Source organism: Microplitis demolitor, chromosome 4, assembly GCF_026212275.2.
Source record: "Microplitis demolitor isolate Queensland-Clemson2020A chromosome 4, iyMicDemo2.1a, whole genome shotgun sequence".
In the NCBI taxonomy this organism is placed as follows: domain Eukaryota; kingdom Metazoa; phylum Arthropoda; class Insecta; order Hymenoptera; family Braconidae; genus Microplitis; species Microplitis demolitor.
Window position 1 is genome coordinate 4,375,994 of NC_068548.1, and position 16,285 is coordinate 4,392,278.

At 30.4% G+C, this 16,285-nt stretch overlaps 2 protein-coding genes across 2 annotated transcripts; one reads left to right on the forward strand and one right to left on the reverse strand.

Moving 5' to 3' along the window:
• Positions 1–1,121: 1,121 nt before the first annotated feature.
• LOC103575864 (prion-like-(Q/N-rich) domain-bearing protein 25) lies at positions 1,122–11,295 on the forward strand. Its single transcript, XM_008555841.1, has 15 exons — positions 1,122–1,257; positions 3,550–3,640; positions 4,216–4,488; positions 4,801–5,052; positions 5,137–5,388; positions 5,457–5,705; positions 6,224–6,472; positions 6,568–6,816; positions 7,889–8,137; positions 8,224–8,466; positions 8,947–9,195; positions 9,259–9,507; positions 9,693–9,941; positions 10,774–11,022; positions 11,157–11,295. The coding sequence occupies exons 1-15, from the start codon at positions 1,135–1,137 to the stop codon at positions 11,159–11,161; spliced, it is 3,231 nt and encodes a 1,076-aa protein (XP_008554063.1). The 5' UTR covers positions 1,122–1,134; the 3' UTR covers positions 11,162–11,295.
• A 446-nt stretch (positions 11,296–11,741) lies between these two features.
• On the reverse strand, positions 11,742–16,060 carry LOC103575874 (protein crumbs). The gene is made up of 6 exons (XM_008555854.2): positions 15,757–16,060; positions 15,089–15,337; positions 14,738–14,986; positions 13,863–14,111; positions 12,548–12,796; positions 11,742–12,466 (listed from the first exon to the last, which is right to left on the reverse strand). Exons 1-6 carry the CDS (start codon positions 16,058–16,060, stop codon positions 12,204–12,206), a joined length of 1,563 nt encoding a protein of 520 aa, XP_008554076.2. The 3' UTR covers positions 11,742–12,203.
• Positions 16,061–16,285: the final 225 nt, after the last annotated feature.

Here is a 16,285-nt window from a genome sequence, read left to right on the forward strand (position 1 = left end):
TCGATTCCGACATGCACCAATAAATTTTATTTTCACAATACTATTTATGTGCATTATATTGGCAGCCCTCTGGTGGTGAAATACTGACAATTTTTCGACCGAATTGAAATGGCGCCGACTTCATTACAAAATGATAGTGGAACAAAAAAATTCGATCGAATCTGCAGGGCTCTGCTGCCTCTATGACTAGGCTAGCGGGTGGGGCTGCGGTGGTGCCCGGTTAAAACCAATTCAATATTTGATAAGATGCGAATACTATTCGTGTATTATATATATATATAACTTTTTTTTTAACGTCAGATCATTTAGTACCATCATGTAATGATGATTTCGATTGTGGTGACCCTTGGCATGGGCGGTGTTCGGACGATGAAAAATGTGTCTGTAAAGAAAACAATATTGCTTCGAATGATTGGACGTGCTCACCGCTCATAGGCGGGTTGTGTTGGACAGACAGTCAATGCCAGGTTGAAAATTCCGCCTGCATTGATTTTCGGTGCAAATGCAAATTCGATTTTGTCTCCATATCCAATAATTTATGCGTGCAGGGTAAGCATGATTATAACGAAGTATTTCGTTTCAAATTTGATAGATTTATTTTTTTTTTTTAGAGTAATTTTTATTTCAACACCTATTGGATAACTCAAATATTTACAATACATTCTAAGAAATTTGTGTGTAATTTTTATGATCATAGCATTTAAGTTTATTGGAAATGAGATTTGTGAAAGCTCAACTGCTCTTTTAATAATTTTTTGAATTTACTGTTATAATTAAATTACAGCAATAAAAAAATAAATAAAAATAAAAATGATTTTTTGATTCTTTAGAATTTTAAATTCGTAGTATAAAATCTAGAAATTATATTATAGTATAAATCTATAAATTTTCAAGTATTTTTTAATGCTCGTAAGCTTGATAAAGATTTTTATGATATTTAGTTCCAAAATTATATAAAAAAAATTACAGCATTTACCCAGTAAGTGGAGTCATAAATAACTGTAATTTAATGATAAAAATTATCTTCTGAAATAGAGCTTTAATCAAACTGTTATTCCATGATTCAGATTTATACAAAAGATATTAAACTGACAGGCAGTATACTTCTGAATTTCGTAAACAGTAGATGTTATAATGGGCATTCATATATTATTGTCTGTAAGTTGTGGTATATTAGCATTTATTGCGTTGTTCGCTAATCTAATATTAGGTGATAGCGAAAGAATAATTATGAAATGCGGTACTGACGGAAATTTAGTAAGTATGACTTACAATTTACATTAAATAATTGTTATTGGTATTAAATATTAATTTAATAATATTTCATTGCTGGTTTTGTCACAATTATTTTTTTATCTGAAAAATTACAAGTAGCAGGCAAAAGGTCCACTTGCCTCTTCAATATATATATATATTTATTAGGGTGTGTCATTTCGGAGCAAATTTTTAACTTCCCGCTAAGAAAATCGAAGATTTTCAAAAATTTCGGGAAGTTATTGTTTTCACTCCGATTTTCGAAAATCGAGTTTTCATCAGATGTCGAGGTTTTGAGATCCTAGAAAGCTATTCTGACTATTTTCAGAATGATGTCCAAGTGTGTGTATGTGTGTGTGTGTGTGTGTGTGTGTGTGTGTGTGTGTGTGTGTGTGTGTGTGTGTGTGTGTGTGTGTGTGTGTGTGTGTGTGTATGTAAACTCTTTGTAACTTTTGAACTAATGAATCGATTTGGATGGTTGAGGTGGCAATTGAAAGAGCTTGTTGGCCATCAACTTTCCTGAAAATTTTAGATCATTTGAACGAATAGACTCGAAAATATTTGCGAATTACGAAAAAAAAAAAATTTTTTTTTTAGTTTTTTATTGATTTCTTAGAGACGACTCATACGATCGACTTGAAAATCTAATCAGCTCTAGTACTCAATAAAACGCGTCGATTGCCACCTCAAACATCAAAATCGGATAATTCGTTCGAGAGTTATCGCGGAAGAAAGAAATGGTGAAAAACGGTTTTTTCTAAATATTTGTAAAACGACTGACGCGATCGATTTCAAATTTTAATCAGGCATACAAAAGTATTTTCGAGCTCGAAGAGAAAATGTATCTACAACAATTTTCTGAGCTCAAGGAGCTCGAAATAGGCGGGAAGTTTTAGGGCTGGCCCGCAGGGTCAATCGACAGACCGATTTTTTTTTTAAGTGCATGTGGAAAAAATCATAGTTCAACACAAAAAAAAGTTTTCGCGCAAGAAAAAAAATTCTATGTGGATTACAGACCTAGCTCATTAAAAAATTCCATTTTTCCATTGAAATAACACGGGAAAAAATTTTTTTTTTAGCTGTAAGTATTGTTAACTTTTTAACAAATCAATAAATCGAATAGACTAATGCATATTTTTGTAGGAAACTGAACGCTATACAAAAAAGATCTCTTGTTATTTTTCGATAAATCCATCTTTTCAAAAGTTATTGGAACTCGAAGTAAAGTTAGAGATCTTTTTACTTTTCCGGCGAAACTATCAGACTTATCACAAAATGTTGTAGGATCTTCTTTGTTGAAAATTTTATTTTTTACAAATTATAATCAGTGAAATTTTTTCAAATTCCGCATTGTTTTCTATTAATTTTTATTTCAATTTCAAGCTCTTAAAAAAGTGGTTCTGATCGATTTCAGGAGCTCGACATTAGAATAAAAATAAATCGAAAACAATGCGAAATTTGAAAAAATTTTACTGATAATAATTTGTAGAGAATAAAATTGTCAGCAAAAAAGATCCTATAACATTTTGTGATAAGTCTGATAGTTTCGCCGGAAAAGTGAAAAGATCTCCAACTTTACTTCGAACTCCAATAACTTATGAACAGATGGATTTGTCAAAAAATGATAAAAGACTGTTTTTGTCGAACGTTTGACTCTCTAGAAACTTATGTCTGCAGATATTTGCTACGACGTATCGTCAGCTAATTATAAAAATCAGAAGATACAAAAAAATTTTTTCCTATGTTATTCTCATGCGAAATAGAAAAGTGCGATGCGGAACCGCATAATGTTAGTATTAAGAGCTCTAATTTTCACAGGCGTCTTTTTATATCTAAATGAAACTTTTGAACCTGTTTCTGAGAAGAAAAAAAAACTCAAGTTTTATTAAAACACCCTAATATATATATATATTCCTTATGTATGATTACATTTTGTTTTATATATAATTATATATGATCATTCCGAAGTACTTTTTCTCTATTTCATTCTGGCTGCCATAAAATATTTAATATTTTTCGCTGACATATTTAGAAATGATTATAAAGTATTTCTAGTAGGTTATTATTAAAGTAATTATTAATGAGGTAAGTCTAAGAAATGAAAAATGATGATATGAGTTAGTTCCAAAATAAGCGGACAGGCTGCACTGTTAGTGATAAAATCGTCACGAGTTCTCTTGTTTCACAACACAGCCCGAGGCAAATTTCCGAAAATACCCACAATTATTTTGCTAAACCTAGAAAAATACCATCAATACAAATTGTTACTTGCGTTTCATTTTTTTTTTTTTTTAGTGTAATCCTCTCGATTTAAAACCATGCTGTAATCGGAATATGCAATGCAAAGGAAATTCAAAAGTTGGTTATTTCGTATGCACTGAAAAAGGTATTATTTATTTTTTATTTTATGTTAACAAAAGGTCAGATGAGAGCTGGACAAAAAAGGATGCCCGGAATCTTAGTAAATTTCCTTTTTTACGGTGTAGGTTACTAATTTCATTGTGAAGCATTTCTTTAATATCAATTATTATTGCAATCAGCAAAAAAAAAATGTGCCGCGAACTAACATCAATTTCCTCTAACAAAACGTCTTTCTATCGAAATCTAGCATCGTTGAGCCCAAAGCGATTTTGATGAGAAAATTGAATATAGTTCGCAGTATATATTTTTTTTTGGACTGTACATTACTTTTATTTTATTTAAAAGTAAGTAGGGAGTACACGGAGAGAAATATAAAGTAAATATGCCTATGCAGCATAATAATGGTGACATTACTCTATAGTTTGTATAAGCAGTTACATAAGAGCGGTGTGACACAAACTATAGAGTAATGTAACCTTTGTTATACTGTATAGGCATATTTACTCTACATTTCTCAGAAAATTTATTTTCACAATATTTAATTATTTGCGGAAGTTTTAATCATAAGATTATAAAAATACTTTTTTTTGCTGTACAAAGAAATTCAACAAGAACCGATATCAGACCTATTGGGTATGTCATGTAATAATGACGACGATTGTAATAAGATAATCCACGCCAAATGTTCTAAAGATAACAAATGTGCTTGCCGGGAAAACAATATTCAGCTAAATAAAACCACATGCGCACCGCAGTTAGGAAATTTTTGTTGGAAAAACGAAAAGTGTGCAACAGATAATTCCGTTTGCATTAATAATGAATGTCGATGCCAAAATAATTACTTTTCGGTATCTAATCTTTTTTGCTTACGAAGTGAGTATAAATTAATCTATGTAATGGAGTAACATCGATAGATTATAGTCTAAATAGTGCAATAGTCTAGTAAAAATGGCACAAGTAAATAAGCTTTGACAGTGTGCAGCTAACTGATCCCAACAATCTTATCCCACGACAAATGATCCTAGATAACTGACAATCTAGTAGATCCAAAAGGCAAAAAGGCCAAATCGAATCGCTACTACTGTAACTGGACCATCTATAAGTTGGGTCAGATGTTGAGATCAGTTGGCATAAAGCCGCCTTGAACAAATGAACGACTATATATTTTTTCTAATAAAATTATAGAAATATTGGGATCACCATGTAATGATGATCTAGAGTGTGAGCGAATTAAATATTCAAAATGTAATAAAAATAAATTTTGTGAGTGTACATCCAATACAGTTGCATCGACTCTGACATTATGTTCACCAATTATTGATGGTTTTTGTTCAACAAATAATATGTGTGTCCCAGATTACTCTATTTGTGTTGAAAATAAATGTAAATGCAGACTTGGTTTAAAACCATCATTATCTAAAACTAATTGTGAACCAAGTAAGCGAATAACAAGTATTAATATCAATTAATACCAACAAATAATTTGAGCTAAAACAATTTTTTTTTAATGTCTCAATGCAGTAGTTTTTTTGGGTATGATTTGCAAAGACGATACAGATTGCCTTAGTTCGACCAATCATTCAAAGTGTTCTAAAGCAAAATTCTGTGAATGTAAATCAAAATATCAACCACTAAGCAGAAACACATGTGCGCCCTTATTAAACATGTCTTGCACTCACAATGAACTTTGTGCCACAGATCATTCAATATGTATTGATAATACATGTCAATGCAAGCAACACTATGTATATCGAGGCTTGAAATGTGTACCAAGTATGATTGATGCTTGTATAATTTAATGATTGTAACATTAATATGATTTTTTTTTATCAATTTTATAGCTATTCTAGGAGGAATGTGTAAAACAAATACAGATTGCAATGAAATAGCTTTTTCAGTATGTGCGGATAATCAACGATGTGTTTGTAGTGATAAATATGTCCAAACAACTAAAACAACTTGTTCACCTATTCTAAACGGAACTTGTTTTACTGACATACAATGTACTGTTGATAATTCTATTTGTATAAATAATAAATGCAGTTGCAAACCTAAATTTGAATCTATCTCTGACAAACAATGTAATCCTGGTAAATATCACGAATAATTTATTTATTAAACAATATTTTAGTTATTTAATAATCTCACATGTCGTATTTATCGTGATATATATAAATACGCTGAACCCAACAGCTGCGCGGTGGCAAAATGACGTCAAAGTGCGAACCAGTTTGTCGTCAATCTGTTATCACAAGCAGACAATTAATGTGACAGAGCTAACTGGTGACGCTACTTCCAAATGCTAACTCTTTTATGCAGGGACCGTTTTTTGACCCTTTGTGAGAGTTAAAAAAGTGTTAAGTTCTTGACACCGTATCGTTAACTTGATCACAACTTATTGACTTCCACTCTTGACCATAAAGCCTGACTATAAACTCAGACGAATCAGATAAGAATATTTATGCTTCATACCTTGCATAGAATTATTTTTCTACGTGATGTATGTTCACAGATTTCCATATGTAAAGCATATATATTTTTTTATGCATACCTTATATATATATATGTGTGTGTGTGTGTTTTCTGTAATTAATATTTTGATTTTCAGTGGAGTTAGGATTACCGTGTTACGATAATTTTGATTGTTCTCAGATATACAATTCTGAATGTTCTGACGACAATAAATGCGTCTGTAGATTTAATTATGTTGAAATAAATAAAAAAATATGTGCGGTATTGATAGATGAGTACTGTTCAAAAAACATACCATGTGCGGTCAATAATTCAAACTGTATTAACAATAAATGTCAATGCAGAAACAACTTCCTACAAGAGTCTAATAATCAATGTTTACCAAGTAAATCATAATTATTTATGAAGATATTATAATTTCTTATTAATTGATATCTGAATTTTAAAAATTAATAATAATTATGGTTATTGGCAATCTAGGTGCTATCAATAAAAACTGCCATGAAGATCTAGATTGTAAAATTACTCGAAATGCGGTGTGTTCTAAAGACAAAGTATGTGAGTGTAGATCAAACTATGTTCAAGTTAGTTACTCAAGATGTGCACCATTGTTGGATGAATTTTGTGAGGAAAATGATAAATGTGCTGTAACTAACTCTATTTGTGTTAGTCATCAATGCACATGTGATACTAATTATTTACAGCAATCTAATAATCAATGTCAACCAAGTAAGAATATAGAGAAAAGGTGTGCAAAACGGGGTACTTCCCAGGTTTTATTAAGAAAAAATATTTTTTTGAATGTTTCTTAAACATTTCAAAATTACTTTTGTAAATACAATTGAGTAATATTTTGAATTTTTTTCGTAAAACTTTTTTGAAAATCGAGTGTCAGTCGAAAAATGTTAATGACTTTTGTATTATGATAAAAACTATTAAAATTTTTTTTTTCTCCTTTTGTATTCAATAATTAAGGTACTCGCAGGTAATACGGCCTGTCGAGTAATAAAGCCTAAGTCACAGAAATAATATTTAAAATAGCCGCCTCCGCTAAAGGCTACTCTAATAAAAGGGACTTGTATAGATATGTTACGACCAGTTTATAGAGTCCCGATACCACGTTCTCTGTCTTCTATATTTCATCATCCGTCAAATGCTGTTGCAGTGCAGAAGAAATTATAAAAAACAATCTAGTCTCCTGACTCTTAAAAAGTATTATTGCTAAATTTAAGTGATGATTCATCTTTAATACTAATTTTATTAAGTATAGTTAAACTATTCCAGTTTGTTTAACCCGCAAGCCTTATTACCCTACCGTAGTAAAATAAGGCCTACTCGTATAGTTTTTGTAAAAGTATAATTTTTTGTTTATTTATGGTAAAAATTACCGTTACTTCATTACATTCTATGGCTAATGTATTGAAATAAAGATACATTTCGATAATTAAATACAATATTTTCGATTCTATTAAAAATCTCCCTTAGCTAGGCCTTATTACCCGCCGGTACCTTATGTGAAATGTAGTTTTTCTTTATGAAAGTAAATATATAAGCATTTCATTTAATCAAATTTATCTAACTATCAGAAATTTTGTTTTCCACATTTTTCAGGGAGTACCCTATTTTAGCGGCAAAAAATGACAACTTTTTTTTTTAACAGTTACTGATAATTATTTCTCTGTAATTTAAAAATCATTCACTTAGAATTTCCTTAAGTACCTTGTTTTGCCCCCCCCCCCCGCCCTATATAATTTTTATGAATTTTCAATAACCATGAATTTATTTATTATTTTCTGTAAAGCTGCCTTAGGACAATCTTGTACAAATAATGAGGATTGTCGTGGTATTAAGTATTCGATATGCTCGAAAACCAATAACTGTATTTGTCAGTATGATCACATTGAGAAAAATAAATTTACGTGCGCACCACTCATAGGGGGATACTGTAATGAAAATAATGACTGTTTTTCTAATAATACAATTTGTTTTTTACATAAATGTATCTGCGCTTATAACTATATAGCTGTATCTATATTTGAATGCTCACCCAGTAAGTGATATTATTTTATAAAAATAAAAAGTGTTGATAATGTTTACAGTTAAACTCAATAATAATTTTATCCATAATCTTTGCAGTATTTCTAGAAAAAAGTTGTTATAGCGATAACGATTGTAATGAAGTATACTCCTTTTGCTCATTAGGTGTATGTGTGTGTGAATTAAATTACGTTGCATTATCTGGATCAATTTGTTCACCACTTTTATTTGAAACGTGTTCCTTAAATGATACATGTGCTATTGAAAATGCGTTTTGCGCGAAAAGGAAATGTGAATGCAAACGAGAATATGGATCACATTTAAACTATCAATGTGTACCAAGTAAGCATAAATTTTTTTTTAATCTGTACATGCTTACTAGCAGCATTGTCTTAGGACTATTCGACTTGAATTGCATCCTTATTTTACCCCTTTATTTCCTGAAAGATCTGAATTACGGTGATTACTGCCATTTACCGCATCCGGGAAAATTACAGTATTTTACTGTGAAATATCGTACGCTTACGTTAAAATAGGGGGAAAATGCGGTAAATAACCGTAAATCAGATCCGCTAGTGTACCTTGTATAATGCTTTAAACATCGGTGCAACATCATACCTGATCAGGTATATCACTGCCTATACGTTCATGAAATAACTAATTATCTATGGTATTTAATATAAACATGTATGACAATACATTAAATCAAGTATGACAATATTTTAATGACTATTTGTAATAATTATCATAAATTATTAAATGTTGATAAATATCTTTCTTCAGAAATCTATTAACATATTTTTTTCTCAATATTTATTTTAGGCCATTTAGGAGGAAAATGTACTGAAGATATAGATTGTGATCTTATAAAAAATTCAGAATGTTCAAGTGATGAAAAATGTATTTGTAAAGAGAATTACATTCAAGTCAATAAAACAGTGTGCGCATCACCTAACGGCTATTCTTGTTCAACTGATGAAGAATGTGGGGTACCGAATTCAGTTTGTATGAATAATGAATGTCAATGCAAGTCTGGTTATATTACTGTATCTAATGTTACATGTAGACCAGGTTAGTTAAGTGAGTATGAGTAATGTTGTAGGACAGTGTAACAAATTGCAATTTTTTTTGTAGTACAAGCAAAAAAATTTTGTATTTCGGACGATGATTGCAAAAATATAACTCATTCACTGTGTTCACAAAATCGGCGGTGTGTTTGTGAAGAAAATTACGTTGAAATTAATAATACCAAATGTGCATCACTTTTATTTAATGATTGTTTAGAAAATGAAGATTGTATTACTGATAATTCTATTTGTTCAAAGAATAAATGTCAATGCGGCCCTCATTATACACCTGGGCGTGGGAATAAATGTCTGCCAAGTAAATGAAATGAAATAAGTTATAATTGAATTTGATTTGATCAGATTTGACTACGTCTTGTTAGCTCAATTTTTTTTTTTTTTTTTTTTCATAGTTGTGTTCATTAATTTTGCAATTTATTTAGAATATTTAACAATTTCTTTTTACTGCATTTAATTAAAACTAATTTTTTTTTTTCAATCAAGTATCGTTGGGAATGCGATGTAATGATGATTCAGACTGTGAGACAATAAATAATTCAGTTTGTTCTGACCAAAAAATATGCATATGTGATAAAAATAATTATGCTGCAACCAACTCAACATGCTTACCAATGATTGGAAAGGTTTGTAAATACGACGTTAACTGTTTGTCAGAAGTTATGCACTGCATTGATAATAAATGTCAATGTAAATCTCCTTTCATAGCCGTTTCCAGTAGACAGTGTGTCACAAGTGAGTTACTTCTTAATAATTAAAGAATTTTCAGAATAATTTTTTCTTTTACCCCTAAAACATACCTGAGACTGAAAATATATTCTCTCCTGTTTTCCGTATGCATTGATAGATCAGAATCAATACTGTATGAACTTTCATTTACAACTTTAGTCTGTGAAAGAAAGATCATTTTCCCCACTACTTACATGAGGGAGTGCATGTATCTGTACTAAGGCGCATGCCTTGTGCAGTACTGACTTAATTGTAGGAAAAAAGTGGGGGAAAAATCCAGAGCGTGCGGAGCCTTAGTGGGTCGGGTGCGCACATCACTCAATCAGGTTCCGCTGTACGTCGTGTCGGAAGCGCCAAATATATTCAGCATTGCCTATACATTTTACTTAACCACACTTGTGCGCTAAATAGCCTATAACTTGACATTTTTAACTTTACTATACTAACGTAGTAATAAGATGTTACAATGAAGCAAAGGAAAAGTCACTATACGTTGTGACAAACACATTACTTTTTACTTTTTATCACTCATGTGATATGTATCGTATATGATAGACAACCTTATCAGTTTATGGTTACTGACATAAAAAAGAAACATTTATATACTATAAATTATGTTAAAAATTATCATATCCTTGGAAAATTTGATTTAATATGAAATTTTAATTTTTGCTTCTCGAAAATTGAACTTTCATAGCAGGAATTGCAAAAAATAATGTATCCTACAGATGGAGTTAGAAGCAAAAATGATTGTCAAAATAATCACTCCTTAGTACACATGTAACAAAAACTACTATTATGAAAAATACGACTTAATTTGTATTTTTTTTTTATTTAGAATCTTCAACATTCTCTTGTAAGGCAAATTTGGATTGTGGTGAGCCATGGCACTCTGAATGTTCGAAAGATCAGACATGTCTATGTAAAATAAATAATATTGCAATAAATAAATCAACCTGTCGACCAATAATTGGTGGATATTGTTGGAAGAATCAGCAATGTCAGCCTGAAAATTCTGTTTGTAATAATTTTCAATGTAAATGCAAGTTCAACTTCATACCGGTTGCCGATAATCTATGTGTGCCATGTAAGTAAAAAAATAAAATTCGAAAGAAATGGATGTTATTCCACAGTATTTTAATTGAATTGAATCAATGATGTATTTAAAATCTGTTTGATTTTTTTTTATTAAATAATAATGTCGTCTAATTATTGTTGCAGTGTAAGCCGTTACTAGAGATAATATGTTAAAACAAGCAAGTGGATTAATTTGGACAATCAACACATAAAATTTTTGAATAATAAATTAAACTACACGGGTACAGTTCTTTTACATTTAATTGCATTTACATTTCTTACATTTTTTCGATGTTCTTAACCCATGTCTTACAGTACAGTGATATATTACTTGAATAAAAGCTATATCTTTTCAATAAAATTTTTTTCACTTTTTCCCCGAAACTATTTCCTAGAATTAAAAAAAAAAAAAACATATTCAATATGACTTACTCGGGACAAATACCCTCTACCATCGGAAATTTTTTTTTCCAACAGTCGGTACTAATCTGTTTTATCGACAACTATATTATCTTTGCTATCGATGGACAAATTTCAATGAAGGGAAGATAAAGGAGTATTTTTTATTTAACCTATATAAAATAATTGAAGAAAAAATTTTTGAAATTTATCGTGTATTTTTAATGCGCAAAAATAAAAAATAAAAAAAAAAATATTTTGGTGTTGTTATAAAAATAACAAACTTTTATTTATATGCATATACATTTATAAATGCTTGAATTGCTCCACTTAAGATAACAAATACAAATATTCTAAATTTCATATTTTTCCGATTAAATAGATTTTTAATAACGTATGATTGCTTACATTAATTTTTTGTACACAAATTATTAGCCACAGCTATATATGGGTCTTTACATCTACAGTGAAAATCGATGCAAAAAGAATTCTCAACAACACACTGATCATCTCTCCAACAATATCCTCCAATAAGTGGTAAGCATGTGTTTCTACCTATTGCAGTATTGTTCGCTTTACATGAACATCTTTTGCTTTTCGAACATTCCCAATGCCATGGAACGCCACAATCTGTATCATTATTACATTTGGTAACTACCGATGCTATAATCACAGAATTCAAAATAAACAAACTTTTCTATTACTCTGAAAAACATGAAAAAAATTCCAATTTTATAGTGGAATCAACGAAATATTTTCTACGATTTGAAATTAATTATTTAATGTTAAAGTTTAATACCCACCCGATACACACTGATTTTCTGACACAGGTAAATAATGATAAAGACATTGACACTTATTATCAAAACAATGATAGCGATCATAATCACATTCATTGTCTTTTGAACAAAATTTACCAATCATCGGTATGCAAGAAGTTTCATTAAATACAAAAGTATTTTCATTACAAATACATTTTTTATTATGATTTGAACATTGAGCATTTTTTATCATCTCACAATCTGAATTTTTATGACAAGAATCTCCCAATGAAACTTGATTAAAAAAATTTTTATTATTCCAAATTGCAAAAAATTATTTTACAACAGTTGATGTTTAGTAATAATTCATTTCACCTTTTTCGCAGCTGACATAAGAACGTGCTCTATAATTATGTCTGCATTGACACGTATTATTCAAACAAAATGAATTTTCCGTAATACAGTCATTATCATTTAAACAGTCTCCAGTTATAAGTGGTGCACAAACAGTATTATTTATTGGCATATAATTTGATATACAAGAACATCGTTTATTATCTGCACACTTTGTATGCTTTATATCATGGCAATCATTATCATTGTAGCAAAATGTATCCGTCAGTACTGCGTAACAGTAAAATAAAACTTAAAGTAATAACTTCTTTTATTCAACACATGTATGGTTATGTGATTTTATCATGCCTATGAAGCGAACCCTGCCCAGACAGCCATAGTTTTCCCATAATGTTGCCGTCCAGTTGACGGCAACATCTTACTATTTAACTATTTGCTACAAATTGGCATAAATTTTCCTATAAAGTTCCCGACAATCTGTAGCCGCAATGTAGAGGCAGCTTGACTCAGAACGTACATTTTTCCCATGTCAAGAAATAAAGATACTCTGGACGAAAAACTGGCCATCAGGCCGCTTCAAGATAAATTAGCAAGACGCAGTCTCACCTTATGACCCTAAAAAAGGGTTCTCTCTATTTATATCGCTTTCAAATTGTGGGCTAGCTATTGCCCACTTGTCCCGTCCTTGAGCTACAAGCTACTTTTCTGAACTTTTGGGAACTTCGATATTCTGAGCCAAAATAAAAGAATATTGCCGTCGTTTCGACAGCAGTCTTATATCTTGTTACAGACGAAATAGCTATCTAACTAAAAGGCCATTTATCAACCGGTAAATTATAATCAGTTAAAAGGCAATACCATTTACGAAGTTTTTTATCGGCCTGACATAACTAGTTCATAATGATACTATTGAACTTACTACTAATTATTCTCCTTACATTTTTTTTACTATTATCATCAAGATAGATAGGTTTTGACGCCAAATGATTAGTTAAATATTAATTTATAGTTTTCATAAAATATTTTTACGGTTTAATTTTCAGTCTGATTAGCGCTAATTTACACCGTATCGCTAAATTACCACTATGACAATGATTTGTATGTTTGATAAATCAGAATAACCAGACATGAGTTGAATAAAGTATAGTACGTTACACGCAGATTAGACCATTATCCGTATAACCCAATGTCTTTAGCCCTTGCTTTCAATTCGTGCCTGCGTGTCTCTGATTTGTCCTAAAGCCATTGCCTTTGACGAATAATGGCCAACTTAGTCCACTTGTTACACAATCTACTATTATGTAATTTATGTAGAGCTATTGTTGCTAATACTTACGTGGTATACATTGACGATTAGATATAGAAGTCATAAAAAATTTACATTGACATTTATTGTCTCTACAAACTGAATTATTAACAATGCATTCTGCATGCGTTGTACAGAATTCGTCTAGTAGGGGCGCACATGTTGTTTCGTTCAATTGTGAAAAATTTTTTTTACACGCACATTTACCATCATTTGAACATTTTCCATAACTTATTCCTTCACAATCTATATCGCTTATACAAGATTCATTCAAATAAGCTGTTGAGAAAACAATATCATTAATTTTTTTTGTTTTCAATTATGTTATATATATGATAAAGGCAGTGTTACTTTTTGGGTAGTGTTCACTATATGGTAGTGTTTTTTTTGGGTAGGCTTGAAAAATGATAGAGCTGTTTTTTGGTAGTGTATTTTGTTGGTAGAGATTTATTCTGGTACAGTAAAAATGTGGTAGAGATTGTTATGTTTGAGTTCACTACTGAAAAGGTTGTAATCTGGTACAGTTTTAATGTGATAGAGCTTTTGTGTGATAGAATTGTTGATTGGTAGGGATTTCCGTCAATAATTTTTGGTATAGCTGTTGTGTAGTATAGTTGCTTGTGGTAGGCCTGGTTATAGCTCAGTTATCGTAAAGTAGAGATTTTTATAGTAGACCTATTAATGTGCCGTTTTAACTTTACGTTACGTACAGTGACAGTGCAGTAGTTATGATTGTTTACATGACTAAGTTGAGTAGTGAAAAAAAAAATTCCACTTTTTTGTTTCATATGCCACTGTTGCGGATGCTACGCAATCGTTCTCATTTTACGACTAGCCTCAACATAAAGTGGGGATTGAAGGTGAAATTCTGGAAGCTTAGTCAGGGTAAGAATCGAGCAACTTACATGTAATACATCGGTTGTTTGCATAAGATTTATATTTAGGTTTACATTGACACTTATTGTCGACACAAATAGAATTATTGACGGTACATTGTTCATCTTTTAAACAAAATCCGTTCAAAAGTGGTCTACATGTTTTTTTGGATATTGCAAAATAGTTTGATTCACAAATACAATCATTTGTTTTTGAACATATACTGTGATTTGTTCCAGCACATTCTACATCATTGATACAACTTTTGTCCAACTTAACTGCATTGATAAAATTCAAAAAATTGTCAAGTAAAAAAATGATAATTTTACATTCGTTTTGATGCATTACAAGTACTCTTATTTTCGCTAGCAAATACTTACTCGGCAGGCATTCAAGATTAGACCGTTGTACATAATTATCTGGACATTGACATTTGCTACGATAACAGATCGACTTATTGACTGAACAATCTTTATCTTTGCGACAATATCCTCCTAATAGCGATGAACATGCTAATTTACCATCTTTAATATAATTTGATTCACAAACACATTTATTATCATCAGAGCACTCAGCATAGTTTATATGGTTACAATCTTCATTCTCATTACAGGGTTGTCCTAAGTATACTATATTGATTAATTAAATTAGTATTTTATTACCGTTACTTAACTTTATGAGTAGTGTTATAATAATTAATAATATCAATACACTGATGAAAAAAATGACTCTCGTAAAAACAGTTTTTTCTTCCATTGTTAGTCAATAAAAATTACTAGCATTTGAATGCAATGTCTAAGATGAAAAAATTTTTCTCGACTGAACAACATGGAAGTTTATTTACACTCTCATAAAAAAAAAAATTAGGACATAACGAGCTAAACCGAAAATGACATTAAAAAAGGTTTTCAAATTTTGTCACTAAAAATATATTAAATTGGAAATTTTCAATAGTGTAATTTATTGTAACACGAAAATAAAATATTTCTAAAAGCTATTTTTATTTCAGTGTAGATGATCAAGAAATATAAATATTTAAGTTACTCACTTGCTGTGCACTTGTCATTAGATAATTGTGAGTAATTAATATCACACATACACTTATTGTTAGAACAAATTGAATTATGGGGTGTACATTGTTCATTACTTGAACAATATTCACCTAGTAGTGGTGCACATGTTGTTTCATTTAATTGAACATAATTTGGTAGACAAACACAATTCTTATCGATTGAACATTTTGCATTTGCATAACAATGTATATCAGTGATACACGGTAATCCGTAAATTATTTTTACAAACAAAATTAAAGCCACACTTGAAATTGAGTATGAGATTCCAATTTTTGGCATTTTTCGTTGCTGTTATTCAAAATTATGGCTAACCATTATATATATATATATATATATATATATATATATTAGACTATGTCAAATAAAACCGATATTTTTTTTGGTCCTGTATGAAAATTACGTTGTATGTCATATACAAAAAAAAAAAAAAAATGGGTACCAAGCTGGGCCCTCCAACTCAATTACAAAACGTGCGCTCGTCTAAATAAAATTTCGCATTTTAAA